Source organism: Sciurus vulgaris (assembly GCF_902686455.1).
Source record: "Sciurus vulgaris genome assembly, chromosome: 14".
Classification (NCBI taxonomy): domain Eukaryota; kingdom Metazoa; phylum Chordata; class Mammalia; order Rodentia; family Sciuridae; genus Sciurus; species Sciurus vulgaris.
This window is the reverse complement of record NC_136475.1, coordinates 6903145-6930688: the sequence shown is the minus strand read 5'-3', so window position 1 is coordinate 6930688 and position 27544 is coordinate 6903145. Positions and strand designations below refer to the sequence as shown.

General features: G+C 40.4%; 1 protein-coding gene across 3 annotated transcripts; it reads right to left on the bottom strand.

Moving 5' to 3' along the window:
• Positions 1 to 2: 2 nt before the first annotated feature.
• Positions 3 to 27544, bottom strand: ZC3H8 (zinc finger CCCH-type containing 8). Of its 3 annotated transcripts, XR_013759167.1 has the most exons (10): positions 27368 to 27544; positions 23939 to 24035; positions 13324 to 13555; positions 11652 to 11785; positions 9568 to 9690; positions 8789 to 8900; positions 7609 to 7718; positions 6307 to 6354; positions 1788 to 1832; positions 3 to 555 (listed from the first exon to the last, which is right to left on the bottom strand). XR_013759167.1 is itself a non-coding variant. In XM_079110673.1 (9 exons), exons 1-8 carry the CDS (start codon positions 27442 to 27444, stop codon positions 6322 to 6324), a joined length of 918 nt encoding a protein of 305 aa, XP_078966799.1. In that variant the 5' UTR covers positions 27445 to 27544; the 3' UTR covers positions 3 to 555; positions 6307 to 6321. The 3 variants fall into 3 exon arrangements, 2 of the variants coding, with proteins under 2 accessions (XP_078966799.1, XP_078966800.1); XM_079110673.1 differs by lacking the exon at positions 1788 to 1832; XM_079110674.1 differs by lacking the exons at positions 1788 to 1832; positions 23939 to 24035 and having other exon boundaries at positions 13324 to 13550.

Genomic DNA, 27544 nt, shown 5'->3' with positions numbered 1-27544 from the left:
ACTTAGGAATTGCATAGCAAACATTTTCTACTTTATTTATAATAGTAAAAAACTGGAAACAAATGTCCAACAAGAAATTGGTTTAAAAAAATCATAGAATCGTACTTTATTTAAAGTGGAACTGTGAGTGATCATTAAAAGTACACTGTAAAGTATTTACTGACATAGAGAACTATTTTTGTTATCTCAATGCATTCCTAACAATTTTCTATTCTCAAACCTCCTTTATTCTTTATCCATCTTCACTCAGACTAACTTTGCTTCCTGCTATATTGAGAAATCTCAATCAATCAGAAGACTTCTGTGATTTATCACAATGCTTGCCTAGTCAGCATATCTGCCATGCATGCTCCTCTGCTGCGCCAACAGCCGGAGCATCCCTGTGAAGACCGACCCCTCCACTGGTGCACTAGATTCTGTCCCTCTGCGCCACCCACTAAAGAAACTGAACCATCACGATGACACAAGAGGGTGCTCTGGATGAGGAATCTTGTAAACTACTCCAGACCACCAGTCTTGAACAGGCACAGGGTAAGCATTCTCCATTTGTACAAGCTACAGGAGAAAACAGAACAAAAGCACATCAGCTCACGAAAGTACCAACTTGGCTGCCCCCACTACCCACCCGTGCCTCAAAAACATGCAGCAGGCCAGGCACAGTGGCACATGCCTGTAATACCAGTGACTGGGGAGGCTAAAGTAGGAGGATCACAAGACCAAGGCCAGCCTTAGCAACTTAGTCAAGGCCCTAAGCAACTTACAGAGACTGTGACCCTGTTTTATTTCAGAATAAAAAAGGCTGGGGATATGACTCAGTGGCTAAGCACCCCACGGTTTAATACCCTGTACCAAAACAAACAATTATTAAAAAACATGCAGCAGAGGAAAAATAATGCAAAAATCCAATGATTTAAGTACTCCTTTTGGGGGAAATCAAAGAACATGCTGAATTAAAATTTAAAAACTAATACCAGAACAGAAGTGGAATAATGAAATAAGAGTTGACTGATCTCAGAAATTATATAAGGAAAAGAAAAACTAAACCATCAAAAATGACAGCTGTTACCAAGAAGATTTGAATGAAAACATACTAAGAATTACTGAACAATAGCAGAAAAAGGAGAAAAAAAGAAGTAAAAATGAGATGAAGTACAATTTAATGAAGAGCAAAGAAAACATGTTATAGACAGAAAGAATATGCAAATATTAATGCACAACTACAAAATGCAAATGAAACCAAATGGTCATCTGAATAAATGTGAATGGGCTTCGATTCACTCATCAAAATAGTTTGTATATATTTCACAAAGCAAACAAACAAACAAAAAAAACCCCTGAAAATCATTTAGAAAAGCTAAAGCAGTGAGCAAATGAATATTAAAAGCAAATGGAGCCGGGTGTGGGAGTACACGAGAGCAGCAACTCAGGAGGCTTTTGTATTAAAGTATAACATAATTGGCATGTTAAGAAAGTATCCAGGGCTGGGGATAGAGCTCAGTTCATAGAGTGCTTGCCTGTCAGGCCCAAGGCCCTGAGGTCAATCCTCAGCACCGCAAAAAAAAAAAAAAAAAGAAAAAAAAAAGAAAAGAAAAAAGAAAGTATCCATCCAATGATCTTATCTGCAAAAAACCTTAACACACACACAAAAATCATTTGCATTTCTACACACTAACAATGAACAATCTGAAAAGGAAATTAAAAACTTTCTCTTCACAATTGCATCAAAAGGCTCTCTGCTTCCTGGCTGTCCCAAGTGCCCAGCTTTCCTCTGCCACACCTTTCCCCACCTTGGGTCCAGAGCAACGGAGTAGGCCAACCATGGACTGAGACCCCTGAAACGTAAAAAGCGCCTGACTCCTTAGTTCAAGTTCCTTGATGGAATCTGCACAGTGATCCAACAATGGACTGCCAGTCAGATGACACAGGGCTGGATGAACTAAGCAGGGACTTGGAAAAGATCCCTTTGAAATTAAAAACAACTTCCTGATAACTGCTTTTACTTCCTCCTGTTGAGGATAGACCAAGGAAACAGGAGACTGACTGACTAAGTTTACGTATGTGTATCACCTGGCTTTTGCTTCTGTAAGGTGTAACTGCTTTCATGGGGCCAGGAGAGAAGTAATCTAGCTGCTTCTCCACAGTTTGCTGAAACGGCATAAAACTCATTTTTCCTTAAAAAGAAAAGAAAGTCTACGGACTGGAAATTGATACTGTTAAGCTGTTGACACTACTCAGAGCACTCTACACATTCTATGCAATCCCTATCAAAATCCTAATGACTTCTGCAAAAAAGAAAAACCCATCCTAAAAGTCATATGAAATATTAAATGATCAGGAATAACCAAAACAATTTTGGAAAAAAAGCAAATCTGGGGGATCCTAATTCCTGATTTCAAAAGTTACTACAAAGCTACAACAATGAAAATGGTCTTTTGCCAGCATAAACACAGACATGAATCAAAGGATGGAATAGAGAACCTAGAAATCTACATTCACACGTGTGGGCAAGTAATTTTGACAAGGGTGCTATGAACATTCAATGGGGAAAGGAAAATCTTTCAACAGATGTGCTGGTAAAACTGGACACCGATATGCAAAAGAACGAATGAGGAGCCTGCCCTCCCGCAATAGACGCACACTAACTCAAACGGACCAAAGCTGTGAACATGAGAGGTCAACCTACAGAACTCTTCAAGAAAACACGCAGGAAAAGCTTTGCAGTGTCAGGATCAATACTGCAGGAGGCTGCAGAATGAATGGTAGTTTTGAGGTCCCGGGACAAGGCGGGAGGGGAGGGTGCAGTCTCAGTCCTGGAGATGGACAGGGGTGATGGAACACCATTCAAGTGCGCTCAGCTCTCCGGAAGAGCAGAACTAAAATGGTTCAGATGGTGAACACTGCATTGTACCACAACAAAAATAAAACCCAAAAAGCATCCGTCTCGGGGCTGGAGTTGTGGCTCAGTGGTACAGCGCTTGCCTGGCAGGTGTTAGGCCCTGGGTTCAATCTTCAGCACTACACAGAAATAAGTAAATAAGCTCCACTGACAACTTAAAAAAAAGTATCCATTTCTATTTTAAGTTTTTTTTTTTTTTTTTTTTTTTTAAATAAGGAATGAGCACTGAACTTTGTAGGAAACTTTTCAGCACCTAAGATGTTATCCTAAGGACTGCTGTTCTGTTTTTGCCCAAGATAACCCTTGTTTTTGCTCTGTTTTGTGGTGTTGGGGATCAAACCCAAGGCCTGCACAGGCCTGCACTGAGCCACACCCTCGACCAGGACTTGTGACTTTTGAAATGATACATATGTTACCTTGATAAAAAATATTTAATGAAAGAAATACAACTTTGGGGCTGTAAGTGACATGGTGTGTTTAACAGATTTGTGGGGTTAGAGGTATATGTTAAAAAAAGAAGAAATGCTAGTAATCTTGAGGCATTATAAAAGGAATATTCAATAGAGGACAAAAACTAGTGAAACAGAAGTTAATATACTATAAGACAGAATTAATGATGCAAAGTTGTTTCTGTACAGAGGAGAATGTAACTGTCAAAGCTCCAGATAAGCTGACCAAGGAAAACAGAAAGCATTCAATAGAAGATCATAAAAAGATAAGCATAACTGCAACTGCATTAAAAAGAAAAGAAAATCATAACCATCATGCCAAAATACCCAAAAACTCTGTATTTAAATTTAAAAACTGAAGCAGAGTCTTGCTATGTTGTGTGGGCTGGTCTCAAGCTCCCAGGTACAAAAGATCTTCTTCCCTTAGCCTCCTGAGCAACTGGGACTAGGGGTGTGTGCCTCAGCATTCAGCTTATAATTCCTTATTTCAGATCTTAGTATAAAGTTACAGTCATCAGGACAATATGATGATGTGTAAGGACAGACATACAGGTCAATGGAACACAAACGAGGACCCAGAAATAAATCCACACATCTATAGTTAATTAGTTCTTAACAAAGGCACCAAGGGAACTCAATGGGGAACGGTAGTCTTTCTAAAAAATGATACTGGAACAATTAGGTACTTACATATAAAAAAAATCATTTAGACCCTTAACACATGATTTCCACAAAGTAACTAAAAATAAATCATAGACAAATTTAAGAGCTAACACTAGAAAACTTCTGGAAAAAAACTTAAGACCAAACCTTGTTGACACTGTGTTAGGCAAAGAATTCTTAGATGTAAACACCAAAGGCATAAGCCATAAAACAAGAAAACTGATTAACTGTAATACATCAAAATGAGAAGTTTTATGCTTCAAAAAGGCACCATTAACCATTAACAAAACAAGACAAGCTACATACAGATTCGGGCAAAACAACTGCAAATCACATTATCTGATACAGGACCTAGATCCAACATATATAAAGAACTCTGTAAGAAAACAAACCAGTTAAAACACGAACAAAGATCTGAATTGACCAAAGGCAGTAATCATATGAAAAGATGCTCAATGCCATCAGTCATTAGGAAAATGCAAATTACGACTACCTCTACCAGAAAAGCTATAATCCAAATGCCTGATGGGCTGGGGTTAGAGCTCAGTGATAGAGCACTTGCCTAGCATGAGTGAGGCCCTGGGTTTCATCCCCTGCACTGAAGGGGGGGGGGGGGGGGGAGAAAGAAAAGAGAAAAAGACAATCACAAAAGTGTTTTTTACCGTTTAAGGTCATCCACTATTAGAGAGAAAAAGATGATATATATCAGAGGGGCATTACAAATTAGTGCAGTAAGCATAGTCTTTTTAAATTAAATGATATCTGGGAGATTGGTTATGTATAGGGGGAAAAAAAAAGAAAAAAGCAGAATGAAGTCCCTCTCTCATACCATTAGGAAGCAGTCAGCTGGCCTCGCTTCCTCCTTTCCCCATTTAATCACTCTTTTTCCAGTGACCCTGCAGCTCTTCCCAGTGTAAAGTGCAAGGCTTGGCCATGTGACTGACTGTAGCTGATGAGTGGTTTACAAAGGGATGCCAACACGGCTTTGCCCTCCAGAGATCCTGTTAATTCCCCTGAGAAGTCAGAGAGTCACAAAGGCAGGGCAGGACTGCCAACCAGACCTGCTACATGAGGCAGAGCCAATCCTGCCAAGGCCAGCTGAGATCACCTTTAAGATGCACAAAAAATACACATTATGTTACTGAAAGTTTCACGTTGTTAAACACCATCATTGTGGCAACTGTTAACTGATAAAATTTCCAATGAATTAAAATATAAATGTATAAAGCAAAATGTCAAGGCTTAAAAAGAATGTTATATCACTTCACGGTCTCAAGATAGGAAAGAATTTTTAAAATAAGACACAAGTCATAAAATCAACCATAAAGAAAAAGTATCCTGCCAAATTAGTAATTCTGCTTATTGAAATGGCTCAAAAAAAGTGAAAAAGAGCCAGCAAAATGGAAGAAGACCTGTCACACTTTTTTCAAAATCTGGAATATATAAAATCAGTGTATAAAGGACAGACTATTAGAAGGCATTTCACCAAAAATCAAACTAGAAAACCAGTAAGCCTAAGAAAAGATGCTGAGCTTCACACAAACAAAGCTATGAGACACCACTGTGGTTAAAAGTACTGACATTAGCAAGCAGTTCTGTGCATACACTTCATGCAATGTTAACTAGGACTAGGCTGCTTTCTCAAAGACCAAAGGAACACCTGAAGAAAACACTGTGAAATTACTACTTGACTCTCTGCTATAACTCTAAAACATTTACTCTGACTCAACTTTCCCTTTAAAGCTCTTTGTAATAGGAGTACTACTTTTCTTAATTGCTTTGCTCTCCTTGGTTTGCTTTACTGTACTATCTTAAATTGATATAATTCTACTCCTTGGTATTTGCCCTGGATACTAATACCTGGAGTTTGTATGTGAATATTTATAATAATAATTTGCACTTAAAAAAACCTTAAAATAACCTAAATTTCCACCAATAGTATAATAAATAAATTATAACATGTCCATAAAATAAAATGCTACACAGGACTAGAATGAATGAGTGACAGCTGCACTGCATCCACATGAGTGGACTCTAGAAGCACAAGGCTGAGTGAAAATAGTAAATCACCCATGATTACATGAAGGATGATCCCGTTAACCATAAGCAAAACAAACCTATTTTTAGTGAATTATACACATCTGGCAAATCATAAGAAATCTACGTGGGGAACACAAATGTCAATGACAGACAAACTCAGATGGGGAAGGGCCCATGGAGATCCACACATCTGTGTATATGTATTTTGTAATATTTTTAGAGACACCTCAGACAATAAGTAGTAGTATATTCTTTTACCTTTCTATGTCTATTTTATTTGCATGACTTCTTTTCACTATCCAAAACCTAGAATGAAAAAGAATTACATAATCACTTTTAACATATTAACATCTAATTAGGTACGGTGTCATTCTCTTACGCTTTTTAAATGATTCCAGCAACAGTCATCCTAATAATCATCTAATAATATCTACTACTACGAGGAAATGAAAAGTTAATTTTACACATACCATTTTCCTCATATATATTTCATAAAAATAATAAATAGTACAATGTCTAATTCCAGAGTAACCGTTCATATTTTACAACATAAAAATATCTAGAAATAAGCACTTTTGGCTTTCTAATATTGCCACATGCTCAAAGGAACTTTTTTTCCTTTGTCGCTCAAGAGAACTTCCGTCACATACATATTTCACATACAATTTAATTTTGAAGAGTCCACCTCTATCTAATACATGGTAAATATAAGTGACTATAATTTCTCAATAGTCTTTTCTCACAGACCAAAAGAATATTGAAGAAAATACTTTGAAATTATTAGTATTCTTTGATGTAACTCTAAAATGTTTATTGACCTATGAGTCACTGATACACTAACATTCTAGGAGAATGTCATTTACTTATTTATTTATTCCCCACCCCATCTCATGATATGATACAATACTGGTGAATGAACCCAGGGGTGCTCTACCACCGAGCCTACAGCCCCAGACCATTTTTTTTTTTTACATTTCTGAGGCTGGCCCGGAGCTTGTGATCCTTGCACCTCCCCCCAAGTCACTAGGATTACAAGTGTGTGCCATCTAATCTGCCTTAAGTGCCACTTCTCTTAATTGCTTTCCTTCCCTTAGTTTAGATTAGGTATTAAAATTAACTCCCCTGAAGGTTTTAAGAACATTACAATTCATACCAGCAACAAACATAAATATTCCTTTTAGCTACAAGAGAAAATAAACAAGCCAGGTATGGGACTCAAGGGGCTGAGGCAGGAGGGTCATAAGTTCAAGGTCAGTCTCCGCACCTTAGTGAGACCCTATCACAAAAGAGAAGGACTAAGGATGTAGCTCAGTGGTGAAGCACCCCTGGGTTCAACCCCCAATAACAAAAATAAATAAATAAATAAATAAATCATATAAAATATACATATAAATAATTTTCCAAACAGAAGTAAATTCTTGGATGATTATCAGTCCTAATATATCCAATATACTAACCTATAAAACATTTTCCCAAAGAACAGTATCTTTTCAAATTTTCACATATGTTCAAACATATCTTTAAAAAAGAAAAGCAAAAAATTATTAAAATCATACTTACTTTAGCCAACAGTTCCTGTGTTTCAGCAGTAAGTGGAGCATGTGAAAACTTGCAATATTCTCCCTGATAACATTTTGTTCCTGTATGGTAAAACTTGCAAGGATATTCATGTAACTCAAATGTTAAGGAAGCAAACAATTTTAATCAAACTAAAATAATTTGATATTAATTTAATGACTTTAGTTTTTCTACATAAAGACCTTTCCTGCAAGTAGAAATATTGAATTCTGTATTATGAACATAAGACTAGACAGACCTGTAATCCCAGCAACTTGGGAGGTTAAAGCAAGAGGATCCAAGTTTGAGGGCAGCCTCAGCAACTTAGTGAGGCCGTTTCAAAATTTAAAAAAGGACTGGGAATACAGCTCACTGGTACAGTGCCTCTGGGTTCAATCCCTAGTACTAAAATAAAAATACACCTTTACAATTTCAATACTATTTTCTAGGAAAAAAATTCTCGAGTTAGAACTGGAGACTCCCCGTGGTTTTTTTTTTGTTTGTTTGTTTGTTTTTAAGTTGTAGATAGATATAATACCTTTACCTTATTTATTTTTATATGGTCCTGAGGCTCAAACCCAGTGCCTCACACGTGCTAGGCAAGCACACTACCATTGAGCTACACCCCCAGCCTGAGACTTCTAGTCTTATATAAACAAAACAACTTTTGTGGTGACCAAGAGTGCTGTCACTCTCAAAGGTTTATGTTCCACATTTTTACAATGTGTCTACACCATCTGCATAAAGCTAAGGTTATTCTACAAATTAAGGGACAATAGCCTTTATATAGTACAAAATATATAGAAATATATAGAAAACAAGCACACCAAATTATGCATTCCCTTTATATATATATAAAGTAGCCTTATGAGTACAGATCCAATTAGTCAAATGTCATAGCAGAAAATCTGAGGATGTCTTTCTGGGAGCTGGGTGGGTCTCATGAACCCACTATACCATCTGGGTTGAACAGAATGTATCTTCATTTGAGACATTTTTCTCAACAATCCCTCTTTTCTTTCTTATGGAAAAAAAAAAAAATCTATGTACTACTTAACCAGCTTAGATAGTATAATGTTATTATAGCTTCAACACTGGCTTCACTAAAAATTTTGCACATTAAAAAACATTCATGTAAATACCTGTGGAGAGTAAAGTTATAGAGTCTTGTGATAAAGGATATTATGCAAATATAGACAGTTTTCTCCTCTGGTACAATAACCCTGTACATAAAACTTACACATTTCCTTTTTCTTTTCTATCTCTGCATCATGATCAAATTTACACTGGTCTCCCTGGGCCAAAAACAAAACAAAACAAAAAACAAAAACAGGGACAGATTATTATTTCTCCTACTTCAGTAACTGCAGTTTAATTCCTACTAAACTTCAAATAAGCAAATGATTACAGATAGATTTAAAGTCTTAGAATACGGTCTAATTCCTAATGAGTTATTCATAAACACATAATATATATCTGTTTAAAATTTTCATAAGCCCTAAACATTTTTAAAACAAAGTTATTTTAAAAAATCATTTTTTAAACATAAAAGAATATTTCACTAAAATTTTCTAAAAGAACCTTCTCCAGGAGGAAGCAGTCATAAAATCCTACAGGTATGACAAGAGTGTCAAGTGGAAACAGCAGTGTGTTTTATTTAGTACATTTTTGTTATCACCTTACATTTTGGTGTGTGTACATATATTATATGTACATGTATGTATACACACACACACAGTTTTTTTGTACTAGAGATTGAACCCAGGGGTGCTTAACCACTAAGCCACATCCCCAGCCCTTTTATTTTATTGTTTTTTTTTAATTTTGAGACAAGGTCTGAGTTGCTGAGGGTGGCTTTGAACTTGCAATCCTCCTGCTTCAGCCTCCCAAGCTGCTGGGATTACACATGTGCACCAACACACCCTGCCATTTTAGTATATTTTTGCTCACATATTTTTATACCTTAATACATTTCCTTTCAAGAAAATATTTGCAGATTTGTTTTCCCTTGCGTTCCACTGTATGTTGGTTGATGAATCCCTGACTCATTCTCACATGCTGCTTCTTCTCTTTAGGTTGATCTTCCTTTAAAAACAAAAACAAAACATCATCTGTGAGAAAAAGAAAAATATTTAACTCTGTTCACAAAATTAAACTACCTTTAAATCACTACAATGTGTCTCTTTATTCTCTCCCTCTTTTTTGTGGTGTGGCACTGAGACTTCAACCCAGGGGCCACTCTATCACTGAGCCACACCCCCAGCCTTTATTTTATTTTGAGATAGGGTCTTGATAAGTTGCCCAGGCTGGCCTGGAACTTGAGATCCTCCTGCTTCAGTCTCCCAAGCAGCTAGGATTATAGGTGTGCACCAACTGTGCCCAGTCCAATTATCTCTCCTAAAATGGCCTTCACACGTTAAGATTTAGACTTTAGTTTACAAAATGAATGTTGTTTTTTTTCTTTTTAGTTTCAACAGCATTCCATCACTGAATATTATAGTATTTGTGCAATTTAAATATTTTATTATACTATGCCCTTATTTTGTAAAAATGAATGAAAAAAATGAAAATGAAAGCACCTTTGCTTGTGATAAAAAGTGAAATTTAGGAGCAAAGACCTCTAGAATAATGGAGACAAAGTAGGGAAATCATAGAATGAACGAAAGCAGTGAAATCTACAGTTTTCATGAAATGTTCAGAGGTGTGAGCTTAGGATACTGGCCAGCTCAAATTAATAAACATAACCATAAATAAACCCTTGGAGGTGGTGCTAAAGGTGTAAAAATAAAATATTTTTATATAAGAAAGCAGAAGGGGAATTTAAAAATCCACTTAGCTCTTTAGAAACAAACTACTTTTAATGTGTAATTTGTGGTCTCGCTTCTGCACATCAAATTAGTAAATACGATTTTAGGGCACTAACTGTAGAGTCATTCTTGTGATCTGCTTTACTATAATGTCAAATTTGTGTGTGTAAGACCATCAGAATTATGTTTTGTAATCTGTCTCAGTTTGTCTCTGGCTTCGCCTGTTTGGAGTCTGGCATGGCTCACAGCGTGGAAGGAATGCCAGCAACAGTGAGCGTGGAACAGGACAGGGAAACAGGTCAGCCCTGGTTGGTCCTGTTTTACTGAGGCAGTTACTGGAACCCTCAAGCTTCAATTTCTCATCTGTAAAGCACAGGAGCAGGGATAATTCCATATAAATGTGCTTCAATCTGCAAAACTTGCTTTCTTTGGTTTGAGAAGGGATCTTGCTATGTTGCCCAGGCTGGTTTCAAACTATTGGGCTCAAGTGAGGCTCCTGCCTCATTCTCCCAGGTAGCTGGTACAAGGTACAAACTACTGCATTCAACTTATATCTGGTAATATCATTTTAATATTTAATCACTGAATATCTGGTAATATCATTTTAATATTTAATATAATCACTGAAAATCTGGTAATATCATTTTAGTCCCCCACTAGGCTGTGACCAAGTCTCATAAAAAAATTGCTAACCAGTTTAAAAGTCCTCAGAAAAGCAAAATTCAGAGGAATCATGATTGTTCTACCCTGAATACATCTGCAGACCAAGAGGAACCTCTACAAAGCAAAAATCAACACACCAGGAAGATAGGTGAAATCACCAGGGAGACTTGGTAAGACAATGCTCAGAAACAGCACCAGTTAGGACCCACAGGTGAGGAGGGACTGCAATAAAGGAAACTTTGTGCCTTCTGTGGCCGTTGAAATGTCTTCACGGCTTAAATTTATCTTCTTTCATCAACACTCAAAAATTGAAGGACATGTGTGCACGTATTCAGGAACAGGGAAAAGACTAAGGCCTAAAATGGGTGCTGGCTGCTAGCCTGGGAGGGAAGGATGCTCAAAGGCAAGAAGGAAGACTATGGAGAGCCCACTGACGGTAAGGGGAGCTCTCCACCTTTGGAAAACTGATTTTGAGGAATGCTTCTGCCTGTCAACGTCCCCAGCAATTCCTGTCACTGAGGTCTAAGATAAAAGCCTTGCAAGCATGCAGGTATCTACAGGCATGTGTTCTTGTACCTCTTTCTGTGAGCCGCTGTTTCTCGGTAAGGCATTTGGTCCTTTATTTCCAGGGCCAGGCCATTTTCGTTTCATTTTCTTCTGTTTACCATGTTTGTGACCAGCTTTAAGGTTTTTGTTTTTTGATTTAGCAGCTAAAAACAAGAAAGTTTATTTTTAAAATGACTTAAAGAGACTAAACAAAATCATGGTAACACATCCTCAATTCCCAATTCATTCCTTTTGAAAACATGTAACATATTATTGACAGGAAACAGGCATGAGCAGTGGGAACAGGAGGTAAAGGAAATAATTCTATAAACTGGGCCCCTATGCTGACCCACATGCTTCCTCTTTTAAGAAGCAATTCACCTGCAGCCCTGCCTGGCTTAAGTTGACAGGATATGTTACATTCTTCAGCAAACCACTGCTATCTGCAGGGGTTACGCAGTCCCAAAATGCAAACAACAACAACAACAAGTTACCCTAAAGCTGTGGAAAACACACATACTTTTGTGACCCTTACACAAATGAGATGCCAGAACTCAGGGAGGCAAGGGTACTGCCTCTAACCATAAAATCTGTAAAAATGGGTTCCAATTAGAACTGGCTAGTATGGGCCAAAGTGAGCTAGAGTTGTCATGGCAGTGGTGACTTCAAAGTCTGATATCCTGCTGTCAATCAAGAGTAAAGAAGTGGGCATGGGCAGGACTTTCTGGAAAGTTCCTAGGACCCCCAATAATACTGGAGGGCAGGTGGAACGTACCATCCTTCTTCTGAGAGGACCCACTCTCTCCCTTGAGTGTCCCCTTTTCCTTCTTCTGATCGCTGCTAATAAAACTCATGACTATTATTCTGAATGACATGTCTGAAATCTGTCTGACATAATTACAAGAACTGGGGCTCAAGGGGGGCCCCCTCTGTGCTGCCTCAGTGTTGCAGAAGGCCTCTGTCCTGTAACATTATTAGGGGAAAAAGCAAGATAATTAACGAAATCACTCTTGCAAGCTACAAGCCAGATTCTTCAGAAGAGACCAGGGCATGATGGATCTAATTAGGAATTGCCACAGCACTGCAAGAGAAAAAAATTTTCAAATGACCTCAGATAACAGATTTTGCAAAGTATTCTTTATAAATTAGTCTATAGATGTGTTTTCAATAGAAGAAACACTTGCAGGGAGAAAAAAAGGAAAGCAGTGAGAATTTCATGTACAATTGTCATTGCTGTATGTTAAATCTCATTTTAATAATCTAAGTCATGTACAACTAATCAGAACAAATAAAATAATTAAAAAAATTTAAAAATAATAATCTAAAAGAATATATTTCTGGGTTGTAGTCTGACATACAACCCCTCCAGTCACCACTTCTTTAAATGACAGCAATACACACAGGCACTTCCTGTCCTTCACATTTGCAAAAACTGGGGATTTGGCATTCTCCCTTTAGATATGGACAGAGCCTTTGACAAGAACCTGCCTGCGATCCCCAGCGTCTCCTGTGAACAGTGAGTACTGGAATGTGGCCTGGCCAGATCTCAGGTGGGGTCTGAGACCACGCAAGACCTATGAAAAGATCTATGACCTCCACAATCCTATCATGAGTAAGTGCAGGAGAATCCCCTGCCTGCATATGGGCAACTGTGACTGCTTCTCTGGCTGAACTTTAAATGGTGTGATAGTTTGGTGCTTACCCTGCTGGCTATCTTTGGCTCCTTCTTTCTTTGTAGATTCTTCAGAAAATGGTGGGGGCTGAGTGGCATTTGCCATCTCTTTAGCTTTTATGTACTGCTGAAGCTCTTTGGCAAAACTGTCTTCCGGTTCCAGGCTGCAGACATCGTCATCACCGTATGAATCATAGTCCTTACTCCTTGATTTTCTACGCAGCAAAGCCTTTGGTGATGTGGAGTTTCCAGAATGCCTAAACTAAGTAAAAAATCAAAATTCCAATTTTAAAAATTTAACAAGGCTGAAAACAACTTGGTAACACAGAAGAAACAAGACTGGTCATGAATGGATCATTGTTGATGCTCGGTGATGAGCAGATGGGGTTCAAATTCTATGTTGTCCATAGACAACATATATATTTTACATATTTGAAATTTCCAGAATTAGAAACAAAAAAACCAGCCTGACACACCCATCCTTAAAGGTAATTTGAGAGAAGATTCATAATTCCTACACTGTATGCATTTTACTGAATGAAAGTGTAACACCCCACCAATCTTAATTACTGGACAGAAGGGGATTATAGGACTACAACTCTCACAGGGCATTTCTTTCTTTGCAACGACAATTAAGTTTAGACGTTCCAATTTGGTAATTCAATATTCCATATAGCACCCCACTAACTGTAACAGCCCAGTTGAAAATCCTCTTTAACTTAAGATACATTACAGCTACCAAAGCCAAGTCCTGCTGGAGTTCACAGCAGTAGTGCCAGCAAATACCACAAGAACTACCCTGTTCTCTGTATGACTCGGGATTCATTCACCCATTCAGCTCTTTTGTGGTGCAAGGGATGGAATCCCAGGGCTTTGCACATGCTAGGCAAGCACTCTACCAGCCCTATTTTACCTTTAGAACCAGTTCTCTACTCTATTACTGGACATGTCCCAAGGCAACAGCAGAACCCAAGCACCCAATGGAACAGAAACTAGTTATGGGGAGCTGATCCTGGAGGAGCCCAAGCTGATCATAGGAGATGCCTCACAGCAATTTCTGCAAAAAAATTTCCAAGTACTAGTTATTCAGGTGACTACACTTGGTGACATAGTATATCATTATATAATTAGAATTAATGTGTACAATTTAAATAAAGATTTTTTTTAAGTGACCAATACAAAAGGGTTTCTATTCTGATGTCAGGAGACGACATGCCCACCATTACAGTGGTCAAAGATCCTGCTCCAGAGCATGCTGTGGAGGGGCTGAGGAGGTAGCTCAGTGGTAGAGCCAGAGCATGTGTAAGGCCCTGGGTCCCACCCCAGCATCACCAGAAGGAAGAAAAAGCATGCTTTAGGGACCTGGTCTCTTGCTTACTTTCATGTGATAACTAAGGCAACAAAAAAATAAACAAGCAAAGGAAGAGTAATTTAATGGTTTACTTTTGATGGTTAACTTTAGACTAGGCATAATACCACCAGATGACTATTGTAAGCCTAGACATGAACTTCTCCCTGCTTAAAGACTTCTCGGGCTGAGGAAGTTTCTTGATCTGACAATGACTTCAGTGTACATTTTATCTTCATTGCACTACATGAGACTCCAACGAATCCAACCACCTTCAGGTCACCAGGTTGCTTGATTCAAGTCTGAAGGAAGAGTACCATTATTTACCACAGGATAAATGTAACTTCTGAACTGACAGATCAAGGGTTGGCAAACTGGAGTCTGGCCACTTGTTTCTATAAAGTGGGGTTTGTGTGTGGGTGTGTGTATGGAGTAGGGATTGAAACTAGGGTCTTTTTGCACATTAGGCAAGTACTCTATCACTGAGCAACATCTCTAGCTCCCCCTGCCTTTTTATTTTGAGGCAGGATTTCGCTAAGTTGCCCAGGCTGGACTCAAACTTTTGATACTCCTGCCTCAGTCCACTGAGTCACTGGGATCACAGGCATGCGCCATCATACCTGGTATAAAGTTTTACTGAAACACAGTCATACCCATGCACTTACACTGTCTTAGTGGTGACAGAGACAATATGCCCACAAGGTTGAAAAGATTCAGTACCTGGTATTTACAGAAAAGATGGCCAACGCCTGTGATAGATGATTATGTTTACCTTGGTTTTGGACTTTATCGAGTACAGAGGAAACCAAAAGATCATTCAATATTCAGCAGTCCCCATGAAGCTGAGTTCAATCAAACACACTGAGATTCTCTTGAATCAAAATGATCCATATGAGTGATTATGTGCCCCTGCTCGTACAAAACCCATGGTCTACAGTGCCACGCAGACTCCTTTAGCCACAGGCAAAAACATGCCTGTTTTGTACTGAATGACGATTTGGCAACATTAATAAAACCAGAACCATTTTTATTTTAGTACAGAGATGAATATTACTAGTGATTCTTTTCAGAGGGTACTAAAATACATAAGATACAAATGACTGATTACTTTTCTTAACTTGCTATAAACTCTTCTTCAGTTTGTTGTTCTCTGTGTAATTTACAAAGTATACAAACACGAGGCAGGGCACAGAGGTATGTGCCTGCAATCCCAGGGACTCGGGCAGTTAAAGCAGGAGGACCATAAGTTCATTGCCAGCCTGGGAACAGTATGACTATCTCGAAATAAAATTTTACAAAGGGCTGAGGACATAACTCAGTGGTAGAGCACTTGCTCTTGTGTAAAGCCTTGGGTTCAGTACTCAGCACTGAAAAAAAGTATACAACGGATATAACCTTTCCTCCTTTTGGAAAGGAGTCTAAATAAAGTAGTATTTTTCTCTCAAGTGATGGTGTTTCGTGTTGGGTTTTTGCATTTGATTCACTATGGTCTATTAAATGAGTAAGGTTTCCTGACACCCCAAAGAAATAAAACTGAGTATAGATGACTGTGTGGATACCTGTGTGTGTAGACGGTGAGAAGTAATTCAGAGAGTTTGACAGGGTTTTGACAGGAAGTTATGCTCTTAAGGTTGGTCTTAGAATGGAGCATGAGAAACTGAACTGTAAGTAAGGATGAATTATAATTATACATAGAAACAGACAAAGCTATTACAGCAAATTCTCTCTTCTCTACCATTAACCAGGACAAAATCAACCAGGAACTTTTCAGTTGCAGGGGGCGGGGGAGAGAGTTACCGAAAGAAATTAAACATGCCATCTAAAGCTAAGGCTTTTCACGTGGGTACTAACTCCTCCACAGTGAAGCACTATGAATCATCTTACTGTTGAATTAGATGGCAAGGTGTCCCAGTCATTATGTAATAATACAGGGGTGTCAAACAACACACTGAAGTACCAAGTATTCACCACAATATTCCCAACAAAAGAAAGCAACTGTCAGGAAAATCAGAAAATTAACAACAGTTATTTCATCACAGATTTCTTTCTTCACAGAAATAAAAAACAAGAGCAAGGCTATGACCAAAGGAAGTTTCTGAGTGGTTCACCTTCCCAGCCAAAGAAGCGGGTGGTGAGTTAACTGAGTCACAGGATTGCAGCAGTTGAGGAAATATGTTCAGAGAAAATGAAAGTTTCTTAAGAGAGCTGGCCTTCTGGCAAGAACAGCTGCTCAACATGAAGAAACTGGAGAAATGTCCATGCACAATTTCAAGACGAGGCAAACGAGTTCCGTGGTGCTCCTGGCCCTGGACAGGCTGGCAGCTGGCAGCCATGCGGTTCAGCAGCAGGGTGCTGCCCACAGAGCAGGAGCAAGACCTCCACCGCCACGGCTCCAGCTGCAGTCCTCGCAGTGCCACTTTAAATCCGCTGGGCTGTGCAAGTGTGGCACCTCCAGAGATAGCTGGAGCATCCAGTAAAGCGCCACAGACGCCTTCCAGGCAACGAAGCGCTCAATTAAAACCACACGCCTATAATCCCAGGGGCTTGGGAGGCTGAGAAAGGAGGATCGGAAGTTCCAAGCCAGTCTCCGCAACTTATTGAGGCCCTGAGCAACTCAGTGAGACCCTGTCTCTAAATAAAATACAAAAAGGGCTGGGGTGTGGCTCAGTGGTGAAGCGCCCCTGGGTTCAGTCCCCTGTATCAAAAAAAAAAAAAAAAAAACAAAAAAAAACCACTTGCGGGTGAACTGATGCTAGTATCAAGCAGTGCCTATCTGTAATCAGAAGCCACCTTCAGAGCTAACACAGACACAATTCCAGAATACGTCAGTAAAACACATGAAACTTTATAATCAGTTTTGATGACAGGGAACATTGACTCTGAATCTCAATTAAGCAAACGATTATCCTACAAATAATCCCATTATTCTTATTAGAAGACGTGTATTACAAAAACTCAGTATTATATGTTGAATTTTGCCAATAAAATGTTGCAGAAATGTTTTCTCTCTTTCATTGAATAAGTAGCTACATAATGTCCTCAATTTTGCTCTTCAGCTTTAAAGAAACCTAAAATATTTGCTGTCTTGTCTTAGAGGAAATGCTTATAAAAAGCAGGAATAAGGGGCTGGGGTTGTGGCTCAGTGGCAGTGCACCTGCCTGGCATGTGTGATGCACTGGGTTTGATTCTCAGCACCACATATAAATAAATAAGAATACAGGTCCATCAATGACTAAAAAAATATTAAAAAACAACAACAACAAAGAATGCTCTGGAAGTGGGCATTAATGCTAATACCACCACTGAGATCTCCACCTACTTTAAAAAAAAAAAAAAAAAAAAAAAAAGCAAGAGTAAGTGAAAAACTGGTCCAGAAAAAACAGTGTAATTCGAGGAACTCAAAATTAAAAAAAAAAAAAAAAATACAAAGATATTCAAGATATTTTTAAAAATGCGACAACAAAAGCAAACTCTTTAGTTTTTTAAGTCATGTATTAATTTTACTAAATGAATTACAAAAAAAAATGTTTGTGGGGCTGGGGCTGCAGCTCAGTGGCAGAGTGCTCGCCTTGAATGTGCGAGGCACTGAGTTCGATCCTCAGCACCACATAAAGATAAATAAAGATATTGTGTCCATATACAACTAAAAAATATAAAAAATAAAAATGTTTGTTATTATACAGAGTCAGGTCTATTAAAGGCATGAAATCATCCTGGATCCTGCTATATAAATACATTTAAAAAAATCTTCAAAATCAATGCTAGTAAAAATATTCACATATACAAATACATAAATACACATATATACTTATACACACAATCTTTCCAATTTGAAGTATAGTAAAAAACTAACAATTCAGCCAGCTTTGTGCAGTGGCAGTATCGTAGCCAATGAGGTTTATCCGAGGCGCGATTATTGCTAATTGAAAAACTAATGATTCAAAATTTATACTGCCTGTATAACAATTTCAGACAATTAAAGGTGTTTGTTGATTCAAAACTGGGGTAATGGACAAATAAACCATATAACCTGCATAGTACCCCTGGTAATTCTCAGGTATTTTCTGTCCCTCTTCTTCTGAAGATCAAATCACAGAGCTCTTAAATAGTTAAAATAATTTATGAAATAAATAGAAAAAGGAAATTTGTCTATAAATAAAAAGAGACAGATAAGCAATGAAAGCAACATCTCCTACAGGAAGGACGTGAGAGAAAGTCAGGCTACTGTGGCACCGTGGCACTAAGCACAGCAATGGGAAAAAGCTGCATAGTCGACACCAGGAGCACAGCGAAGACCCTCCCAAAAACAGGACCTCATAAAGGAGTGAGGAGCAATTCACCTTTGCAACACGGGACAGTAGGAGGCGACCGAGCAACGATCTCAAGCTCCATTCTACTGCAGCCAAACTACCGATCAACTAAGAGGATAAATTCAAGACTATTTTCAGAAATGTTAACTCAAAAATGTTAGCTCCTTCACATTCCTATATATGGGTGTGTAATGACCAAACAAGAAACCAAGAGTTAAAAACGGTATTTTAAGATGTAAGGGCAGCGGTGGAGCCTGGCACGCATGAAGTCCTGGGTTCGACTGTCAGCATCTAAAGAAATAAATAATTTACAATAGTTTCATCGAACATCTAGCAAAAAATATAACTAAAAATAAGTAAGTATAATTAAAGTACTAAAATGTAGAATATCTGCAAAGAAAATGATAAAAATATTGTTAAGCAAAACTCAAGAAGGCATAAAGATTGAACAGTATTTTAAAGATTTCAATTCTTCCCTGAAAGATCTATGGATTCAATGCATTCCCACTGAAAATTCCACCAGGATTTTCTGTGGAACTTCACAAACTGATTCTACAATTTATATGGAAATGCAAAGTAAGGGAGGTCCAGATCCTCAAAGAAGAAAACAAGGTGAGACTTGCTCACCTAACATCAAACTCATTACAAAGCGGCAGTAATGAAGGCAGTGTGGTCAGATGTGTGTGGGGCTTCTGTGTCCTGCCTGGATGAGGGGAAGAGTTTCTGGAGGAGGACAGTGCTGGAGATCAATTAACTAATAAACTAATCAATAAACACAAGAGCCAATACTCTTTTCAAAAGGAAGGGGTTGTGACTGATCAGGCCATACCAGATCTGGCCTCCAACAAGACGGAGTAGTCCCACAGGTGAAGGGGCTGGGACGGGAGGGGCTTCTCTGTGAGGAACAGGACGGGGTGGAGTTAGGGAAGTCATTTGCTCAGGGAACTAGCATGTCCTCAGGGTGAGCCACCTCTGTACAGGGCCACCTACTCCCAGGCTGTCTGAAACGGTCTCCCATGACCACCAGTTCCTGGGAGTCAGACCTCTGTGTCCCATGGCTCAGCCGAGCCTGATTCTGCTGGACATGGGTGGCTCCCCACAGGGAAGGGACCGAAAACCAATGGAAGACACACACTCGATTCTGACCACAGTAACACTGAAAATCCACAGGGAAAAGACAGCCCTGTACCCTCATATGGACACTGCTAGAACAATTAAGTGTGGCAATTACAAAAAGAGTAAAACAAAATTAGTCCCAACACCTGAGTGATAATGAACTTCAATGTGATAGGTAAAACAATATAGTTTTTAGAAGACAATGTAAAGAATATTTTCTTTATCTTAGGATAAACAAAAACCTAAAGCACTAAATATAAAAGATTAAAAACTGACTATATTAAAATTATGAAATTTTTATTTAAAACAAAGTCACTGGATGGAAAGAAAGCTATGAAATGAGCAGATATCTGCAACATATAACCCTTAAAGATGAAGATAAAAACTACTCATATCCAGAAGAACCACAAATCAAGAAAAAAATAAAATCACAGATAAACTAACAGGGTTAGGGAAAGGACAAAGAGCTGATCAGTCATACCAGAAGAGGAAACCCAGATGCAAAGGGATCCCAAGGTCCCTGGTCCACCGTGATCTGGAGGACGAGAACAGGATGCCGAGCCACCCGGCCGCCTCATCAGGAGGGGAAGACAAGGAAGCAGCGCCAGGCACAGACAGCGCCAGAACACAGACCTCGCAGGCACACCTCTGGACCCCGTCCAGCAGCACCACTTTGGACTAGTTAGTGTGATGCTCACTCTTTTTATTCATATTTTGGTACTAGGAATAGGACTCAGGGGCACTTAACCACCAAGCTACACCCAGCCCTTTTTTAATTATTTATTTTTTATTTTGAGATAGTGTCTCACTAAGTTGTTTAAGGCCTCGCTAAATTGCTGAGGCTGGCCTTGAACTTTTGATCCTCCTGCCTCAGCCACCTGAGTGACTGGGATTGCAGGTGTGCACCAGGGCACTCAGCTCATACTCTTAAGATTCAGTGGTTCCATGTCTAGGTAAATGCACAATACATGTACAGCAGAATACGAGTGAAAGAAGGCAGCAGCACTGCCCCTGAGCACCAAAAATGAGAGCCAGTCCAAACACCCACTGATCACAAAAGTTGCTATGTTCAATAACAGAATACTCTGCGGTCATGAAAAAGAACAAGCAAGCACTACACAGTATTTGTGACTCTCACAAAATAAAAACAGGCAAGAAAAACTGCATTCCTGGGCAATGACTACACAAGGAAGAAGCAAAGTGATGCATACACAAGTTAGGACCACGGTCACCTCCAGGAGGAAAAGGGGCTAAGACTCAGCAAGGGGCAGCAATGGTTTCTTCATTTGCAGTGTTTACCTGGACACTCTTTTTTTTTTTTGGTACCAGGGACTGAACTCAGGGGCACCCGACCCGAGTCACATCCCTAGCCCTATTTTGTATTTTATTTAGAGACAGGGTCTCGCAGAGTTGCTCAGACTGGCTTTGAGCTTGTGATCCTGCTGCCTCACCTCCTCAGCGGCTGGGATTACAGGCGTGTGCCACAGCCCCAGCTTGGGCACTCTTTTTATTTAAGTTGTTTTAATTAGTTATATGTGATAGTAGAATGTATTTTCACATATTATAGATATACGGCGATAGCTTCCCATTCTTCTGTTGTACATGATGTAGAATTACCCTGGTCGTGTAATCATATAAGGACACAGGATATCAATGTCCAATTCATTCTACCATCTTTCCTGTTCCCATTCCCGCTCCCTTCTCTTCATTCTCCTTTGTCTAATCCAAAGTACTATGACTCTTCCCTAGTCCCCACCCCTTATTTTGAATCAGCATCTGCATATCAGAGAAAACATTCGACCTTCACTTAGCATGACAGCTTCTAGTTCCATTTGCCAGCAAATACCATGATTTCATTCTTTTAAGACTGAGTAAAATTCCATTGTACATATACCAGTTTCTATATCCATTCATCTATTAAAGGACATCTTGGGTGTTTCCATAGTTTAGCTATTGTGAATTGAACTGCTACAAAGACCGATGTGGCTGCGTCACTGTAGTATGCTGAGTTTAAGTCCTGTGGGTATCAACTGAGGAGTGAGATAGCTGGGTCAAATGGTGGTTCCATTCCAAGTTTTCTGGGGAATCTCCATACCACTTTCCAGAGTGGCTGCACCAATATGCAGTGCCATCAGCAATGTATGAGTGTAGCATTTCCCCCACATCCTCACCAACACTAATTGTTGCTTGTATTCTTGATAATTGTTGGGTACTCTCTTTTAAATGAGTCATGACACTATCCATTTGTTCACTATACATTTGTGAGCTCTTTGCTCACAAGAACTGGGCTAACGTCTGCTGGGAATAACCCAGGTGTCCATCTTTTCATATTAGTGGTTTTTGAAAATTACTTAGAACAACTGTAAACTGCTCCCTCAGCCTGTCTGCTCTGGCAGTTAATACACAGACCAGGGGACCTGTGAGTATGAAGGACTGGGGCCTATGTGACTGAAGCAGTATAAAATATTTGTAGGAAACTGAAGTAGCAATTTCTTGGTGTCAACTTCAGTTCTTGCCCATGGCATCAATACCTGCCCCCAAAGGCAAAGGAAGCAGCTGATCCGGGCAGCTGAAGGCCTTCCCAAGGAGATGGAGACGCGGGCCTGCTCTACCTTCTGTCCTGTATCCTCTGACACAGCTAAGTAAAAGGTATCCTGTGAAAGCCCACTTGTGTCTGACGAGACTCATTGCCAATACAATGAGTGGTGTTAAAATCTTATAATGCTAAAATTCACAATTAAAAAAAAGTTTAGCCAGGCATGGCAGTACACATGTATAATCCCAGTAACGTGGGAGGCTGAGCGGGGAGGAACTCAAGCTTAAGGCTAGCCTCAGCAACTTAGCGAGACCCTGTCTCGAAATAAAAGATGAAAGGACTGGTGATGATATAGCTCAGTGGTAAGTTGCCCCTGGGTTCAACCACAAAAAGGAAAAAATTAAAAAGTTCAAAAGAAAGTAATAGTAAGGAAGGAAGATATTTACCTTGCTGTGTTGAACTGTGTCCTTACAAAATCCTTATGGCGCAGTCCTAAGCCCCAGGACTTCAGAATGTGACCTCATTTGGAAATCGGGCCATTACAGATGTAACTAATTAAGATGAGGTCATTAGGCTGGGCCCCAATCCAGTTTGCCTTGTGTCCTTAAAAGAGGGGTGTTCAGACCAACACTCAGGACAGGGAGAATGTCACATGACATGAAGGCAGAAGTCAGGGCGATACTGCTGTGAGCCAAGGAAAGCCAAAGAGCTCCAGCAACCACCAGGAGCCAGGGACAGCCCAGGACAGAGCCCTCCTCACTGGTCTCAGAGAAGCCAACCCTGCCAAGCCCCGTTCCTGAACTGCCAGCCTCCAGAAAAGGGAGCGATGAATCTTTTTTTTTTTTTTTTTTAACTTTTTTTAGTTGTAGATGAACACAACACCTTTATTTTATGTATTTATTTTTTATGTGGTACTGAGGGTCAAACCCAGAACCTCACATGTGCAAGGCAAGTGCTCTACCACTGAGCTACAGCCCTAGAACCAATGAAATTCAAGTCTCTTAAAAGTTTTAATCCAATTTGATAAGAAAAAAGTTTTAGAAACAGTTTATAATCCATTTCAGAAATAAGGAAAGACAACTTTGTTACAACTTGGCACATTATCCATCCGATGGGGGGAAATAGGAAAAATGAAAATGAAAGCAATTTCTAAAACCAGTTCATGTTAAATGACAACAAAGTTACTGAATGCTAACTTTTCAAAAGAACGTGACCAAGTCTCCTGGATGTAAGTTGGGCAGGTGCTAGATGCTGCTGCAATGGGACACACAGGACCCTCATGAACGGCTCACATCCACTCCTAGCTGTTTTTTCAATATCCCAACTTAACCTTACTTTTTTGGGAATTTGCTCACACTCCAGTTTTACTTCCCATTTTATTTTCTCTTCTTGTGTTTCTTCAACTTCTGTATCATCTATTTCATCATCGATTCTGCAGCAAAAATATCAAATAACACAAAAGGGTTTTTTCAACCTGAAAAGGGTTCATACCACAGCATTACAATTTAGTGATTTGGCTTGTCTTCAATTTGCCCTCAGAGAAATCCCAAAGTCTACTCCAAATATTCCAGATAAATTATGTACAAAATTATGAAAAGCAGTAAATGTCAAGATAAGTTTTATAAAAAATCCGTTAATGTTCAAATTCTAGATTATATAATCCTAATGTTCAAGAATTAGCAGCTATATAAATTATCCATTCATCCATCATTCCATTCATTCAACAGATAATGAGTAATCATCATATACCAGGCTCTGAGCCTTACATCTGGGCTATAACCATGAAAAAGAATCTTTGTCCCTGCTTCCTGAGAGTTACCTGAATGGAAGAAAAACAGAGCAACTTCAGTAAATGAGATAGGTACAAATCCATCTGAAAGAAACTAACTGGGACCAGCGGCTTTCTGAACTCAAAAAGATAGGTAAGCGTTAGCAAAGAGGAATGTACAAGAGAAGGCAGGTCAGGTAGAAGGCGCTACCTTCTGGTTAGGAGAGACAAACACTCTCATGTGAAGACAGAAAAGAAAGAAAAACTGTCTTCAGACTCACAGGAATGAGAAGTGGACCATGCATACACATCATGTGAAATAATCACCGGAGGATGTTCCAGTAAACACTAAAACATAACCCAAGAAAGATGACGAATGGGAAACAGAAGATACTAGTGAACAAGTGTGTAACCTAACCCCACCCCCTATAATTCTTTGCTGCTCACTCCAAATCCACGTCCACTTTCATTAAGATCCAGGATGATGAGTCCTCACATTACCTGGCCTAAGAGCAGATGGCACAGAGCTGACTGCCTTCTTGGGTGTCAGCTTCAGGAATACTGCATCCTGCTCACTTCTCCCTGACTGGCTACTTCTCAGTCTCCTTGGCTGGTTCCTCATCTTCACAACTCTAAGTCGGTCCTCGTAACTCTCCTCTTGATCTAAGATCCCATCTTGGTGATCTCTCACTGCTTCTAAAAACGTCCATCTTGTTGGTAGCTGACTTCAACAACAAATCTCCATCCTAGAGCCTCCCCACCCCGTAAAGCAAACAGAGCCAACTTCCTATTCAATACACCAACTACAGATCGACCAGCCATGATCTTAACATACCCAGCACTGAACTCCATCTTCTCCTTAACCAAATCCTCTACTTACACAGCAGCACCCTCCTGAGGATACTGACCAAATCCTTGAAGCTGATCTTAAGTCCTCTTCACATCGCCTATCCCATCTGTGAGGAAGTTCAGTCTATTCTGTTTCCAAAATGGACCCATGTGTGAGTACCTCTTGCTACTACCTGACCCGAGGTGCTCCCACTGCCTACACTCTCTCAACACAACCAGAACAACCCTGCTAAAACCGACGTCGTGCGGCTCAGTAATGCCAGACTCCTTATGGCACCGTGAATCCCCACTCTGAGCCATCTCCTCCAATCCTCCTGGACTTTGAGTCCTACACTTTGACTCCACTCCCCCAGTGGCACTGGCCACTTTGCTCTCCCCACCCAAACACACCCCACTCACTCTGCCTTGGCCCCTCCCACAGAACATTCTCTCCACAATGTCATCATCCCTCTACTCCTTCAGGGCCTGACTCAAAGGTTACCAAAGTTACCAAGGAGGCTTTTCCTTAACTACCTCCTTTAAAATATCTACGTCCTCTCTACCATCCAACCAACACTTCCTAAGTGTACAAAATACTATACATTTGTGTATCACCTGTCTTCCCCTCCCTCCCAAAATATGCTCCAGGAATAACGGGATTTTTGTCTCTTGTTCATTCGCTGCTATAATTCCAAGGCCTAGCATGCCTCCTATGTAGCAGGTATCCAATAAAAGTGTAAAAACTTGTTTGGAATCAATAAGAAGTATTCTCATCACAGTTACTAGGAAAAACCCAGAAACCATAAAAGACAAATTAATTTCACTGCATAAAAAAAATAGCCCCCACACTTTTAGTGTACTGAATAATAATGCCACAAGTAAAATTAGAAGACAAGAGTATAATAAAGAATCTAAAATTTGAAACAAACAGACCAAGAGCCAAAGAGAAAAATAGGCAAAGGATATGAATGAGCAGATGGTTCCCTCTACTTCCACACCATCCTTCACCTAGGGCCTGGCAAAATTCCCAATGTCTTACTTCAGTCAAGCTTCGTGGATGGCTCTTCCCTCCCATGTATTTTCAAACCGGTAGCTGCTATTGTTTTCGTATGCTCCTATTTTCTTTTTTTGCGGTGCTTCACCACAAATTCTCTAATGTATTTTAAAAATATATCATCGAGTTTCTCTTTTGCTCAGATGTTCACATCATCTGCAAGTAACTAATGTCTCTTTCCAAAATTTATAGGTCTTATTTTAAATCTTGGTAATTTTGCTTTAGAAGCTGGGTGATAAAAATCACAGGGTACACTGTCTAGGCAACTTAATTCCAGCTTTGCCACATATGCTGTGCAATCTCAGCAGGTTATCTAACCTTTCGGTGCTTCAATCTTCTCACCTATAAAACAAGGACGACACTGTTTTCTCTTGAAGGCCACTGTGAGCACTAAGTGATGTGTTTCACCTGAAGCACGTAGGAAGGCCGCTAACTGATGGTAACTGAACTAAGGTCACGGCTTCCTTTAAGGTCTCTGAGACAGAAGTGAACAGAGACCACTGATACCGAGAGGTAAACCCCAGGGCTGGAGATACAACGCAGAGGGAAATGAAGGAGGAAAGGGGTGTGTCACGGTTGTGGCTTAGAGGAAGTGGGCAGCCCCGCGGGCTAAGAGCCTTCACACCCCAAGAGTAACGAGCGACCCAACACCAGGTGCACACGCCCGCGGGGACGCCTCCGCGGACCAGCCGCCCTCGCACGGCGCCGTGCTCCGGCTTTTCCACGCGCTGCCCTACTCTGGTCTCAGAGCCGCTGAAGGTCGTCGGTGGCCCGTGCAGGGCACTCGCTGCTGCTTCCTTCACTACCCGAGGGGCTTGTGGACGGGTCCCCGCTACAGGAGGAGCCCAGCACGAGTCCGGGGACCCCTGGCGACCCCCGCGCGCTGCGGGCTCCGGGAAACCAGGCCAGCACAAGGCGGCGAGGGCGGGCGCGGCACCCCGGCCCGGGGAGCGGGCAGGCGCACCGAGGGCGCCTCCCGCCCAGCCGCACGGCCCCGCCGCGCCCGCCCGCCCGGCCCGGCCTCGGCCTCCGCTGCGCTCGCCCCGCCCCGCCCCACGATCCCGCACGCGGCCCGCGGCCTCCGAAGCACGAGGATGAGAAGACGAGGGGTCACCTTTCCTCAGCGTCCGGGGGCGGTTTTTTGCCGAGGGCGGGGTTGGGGGGTTTTGAGAAAAGATTCTCAAAATCCATGACCCCAGCAGGCGGCCTCCCCTCGTGCGCCGGGTGACCAGAGTAACCCCAGCGTGGTCAGCGCAGCAATCCAGAGTCGCGCCACGGGGTGCAGGCCCCG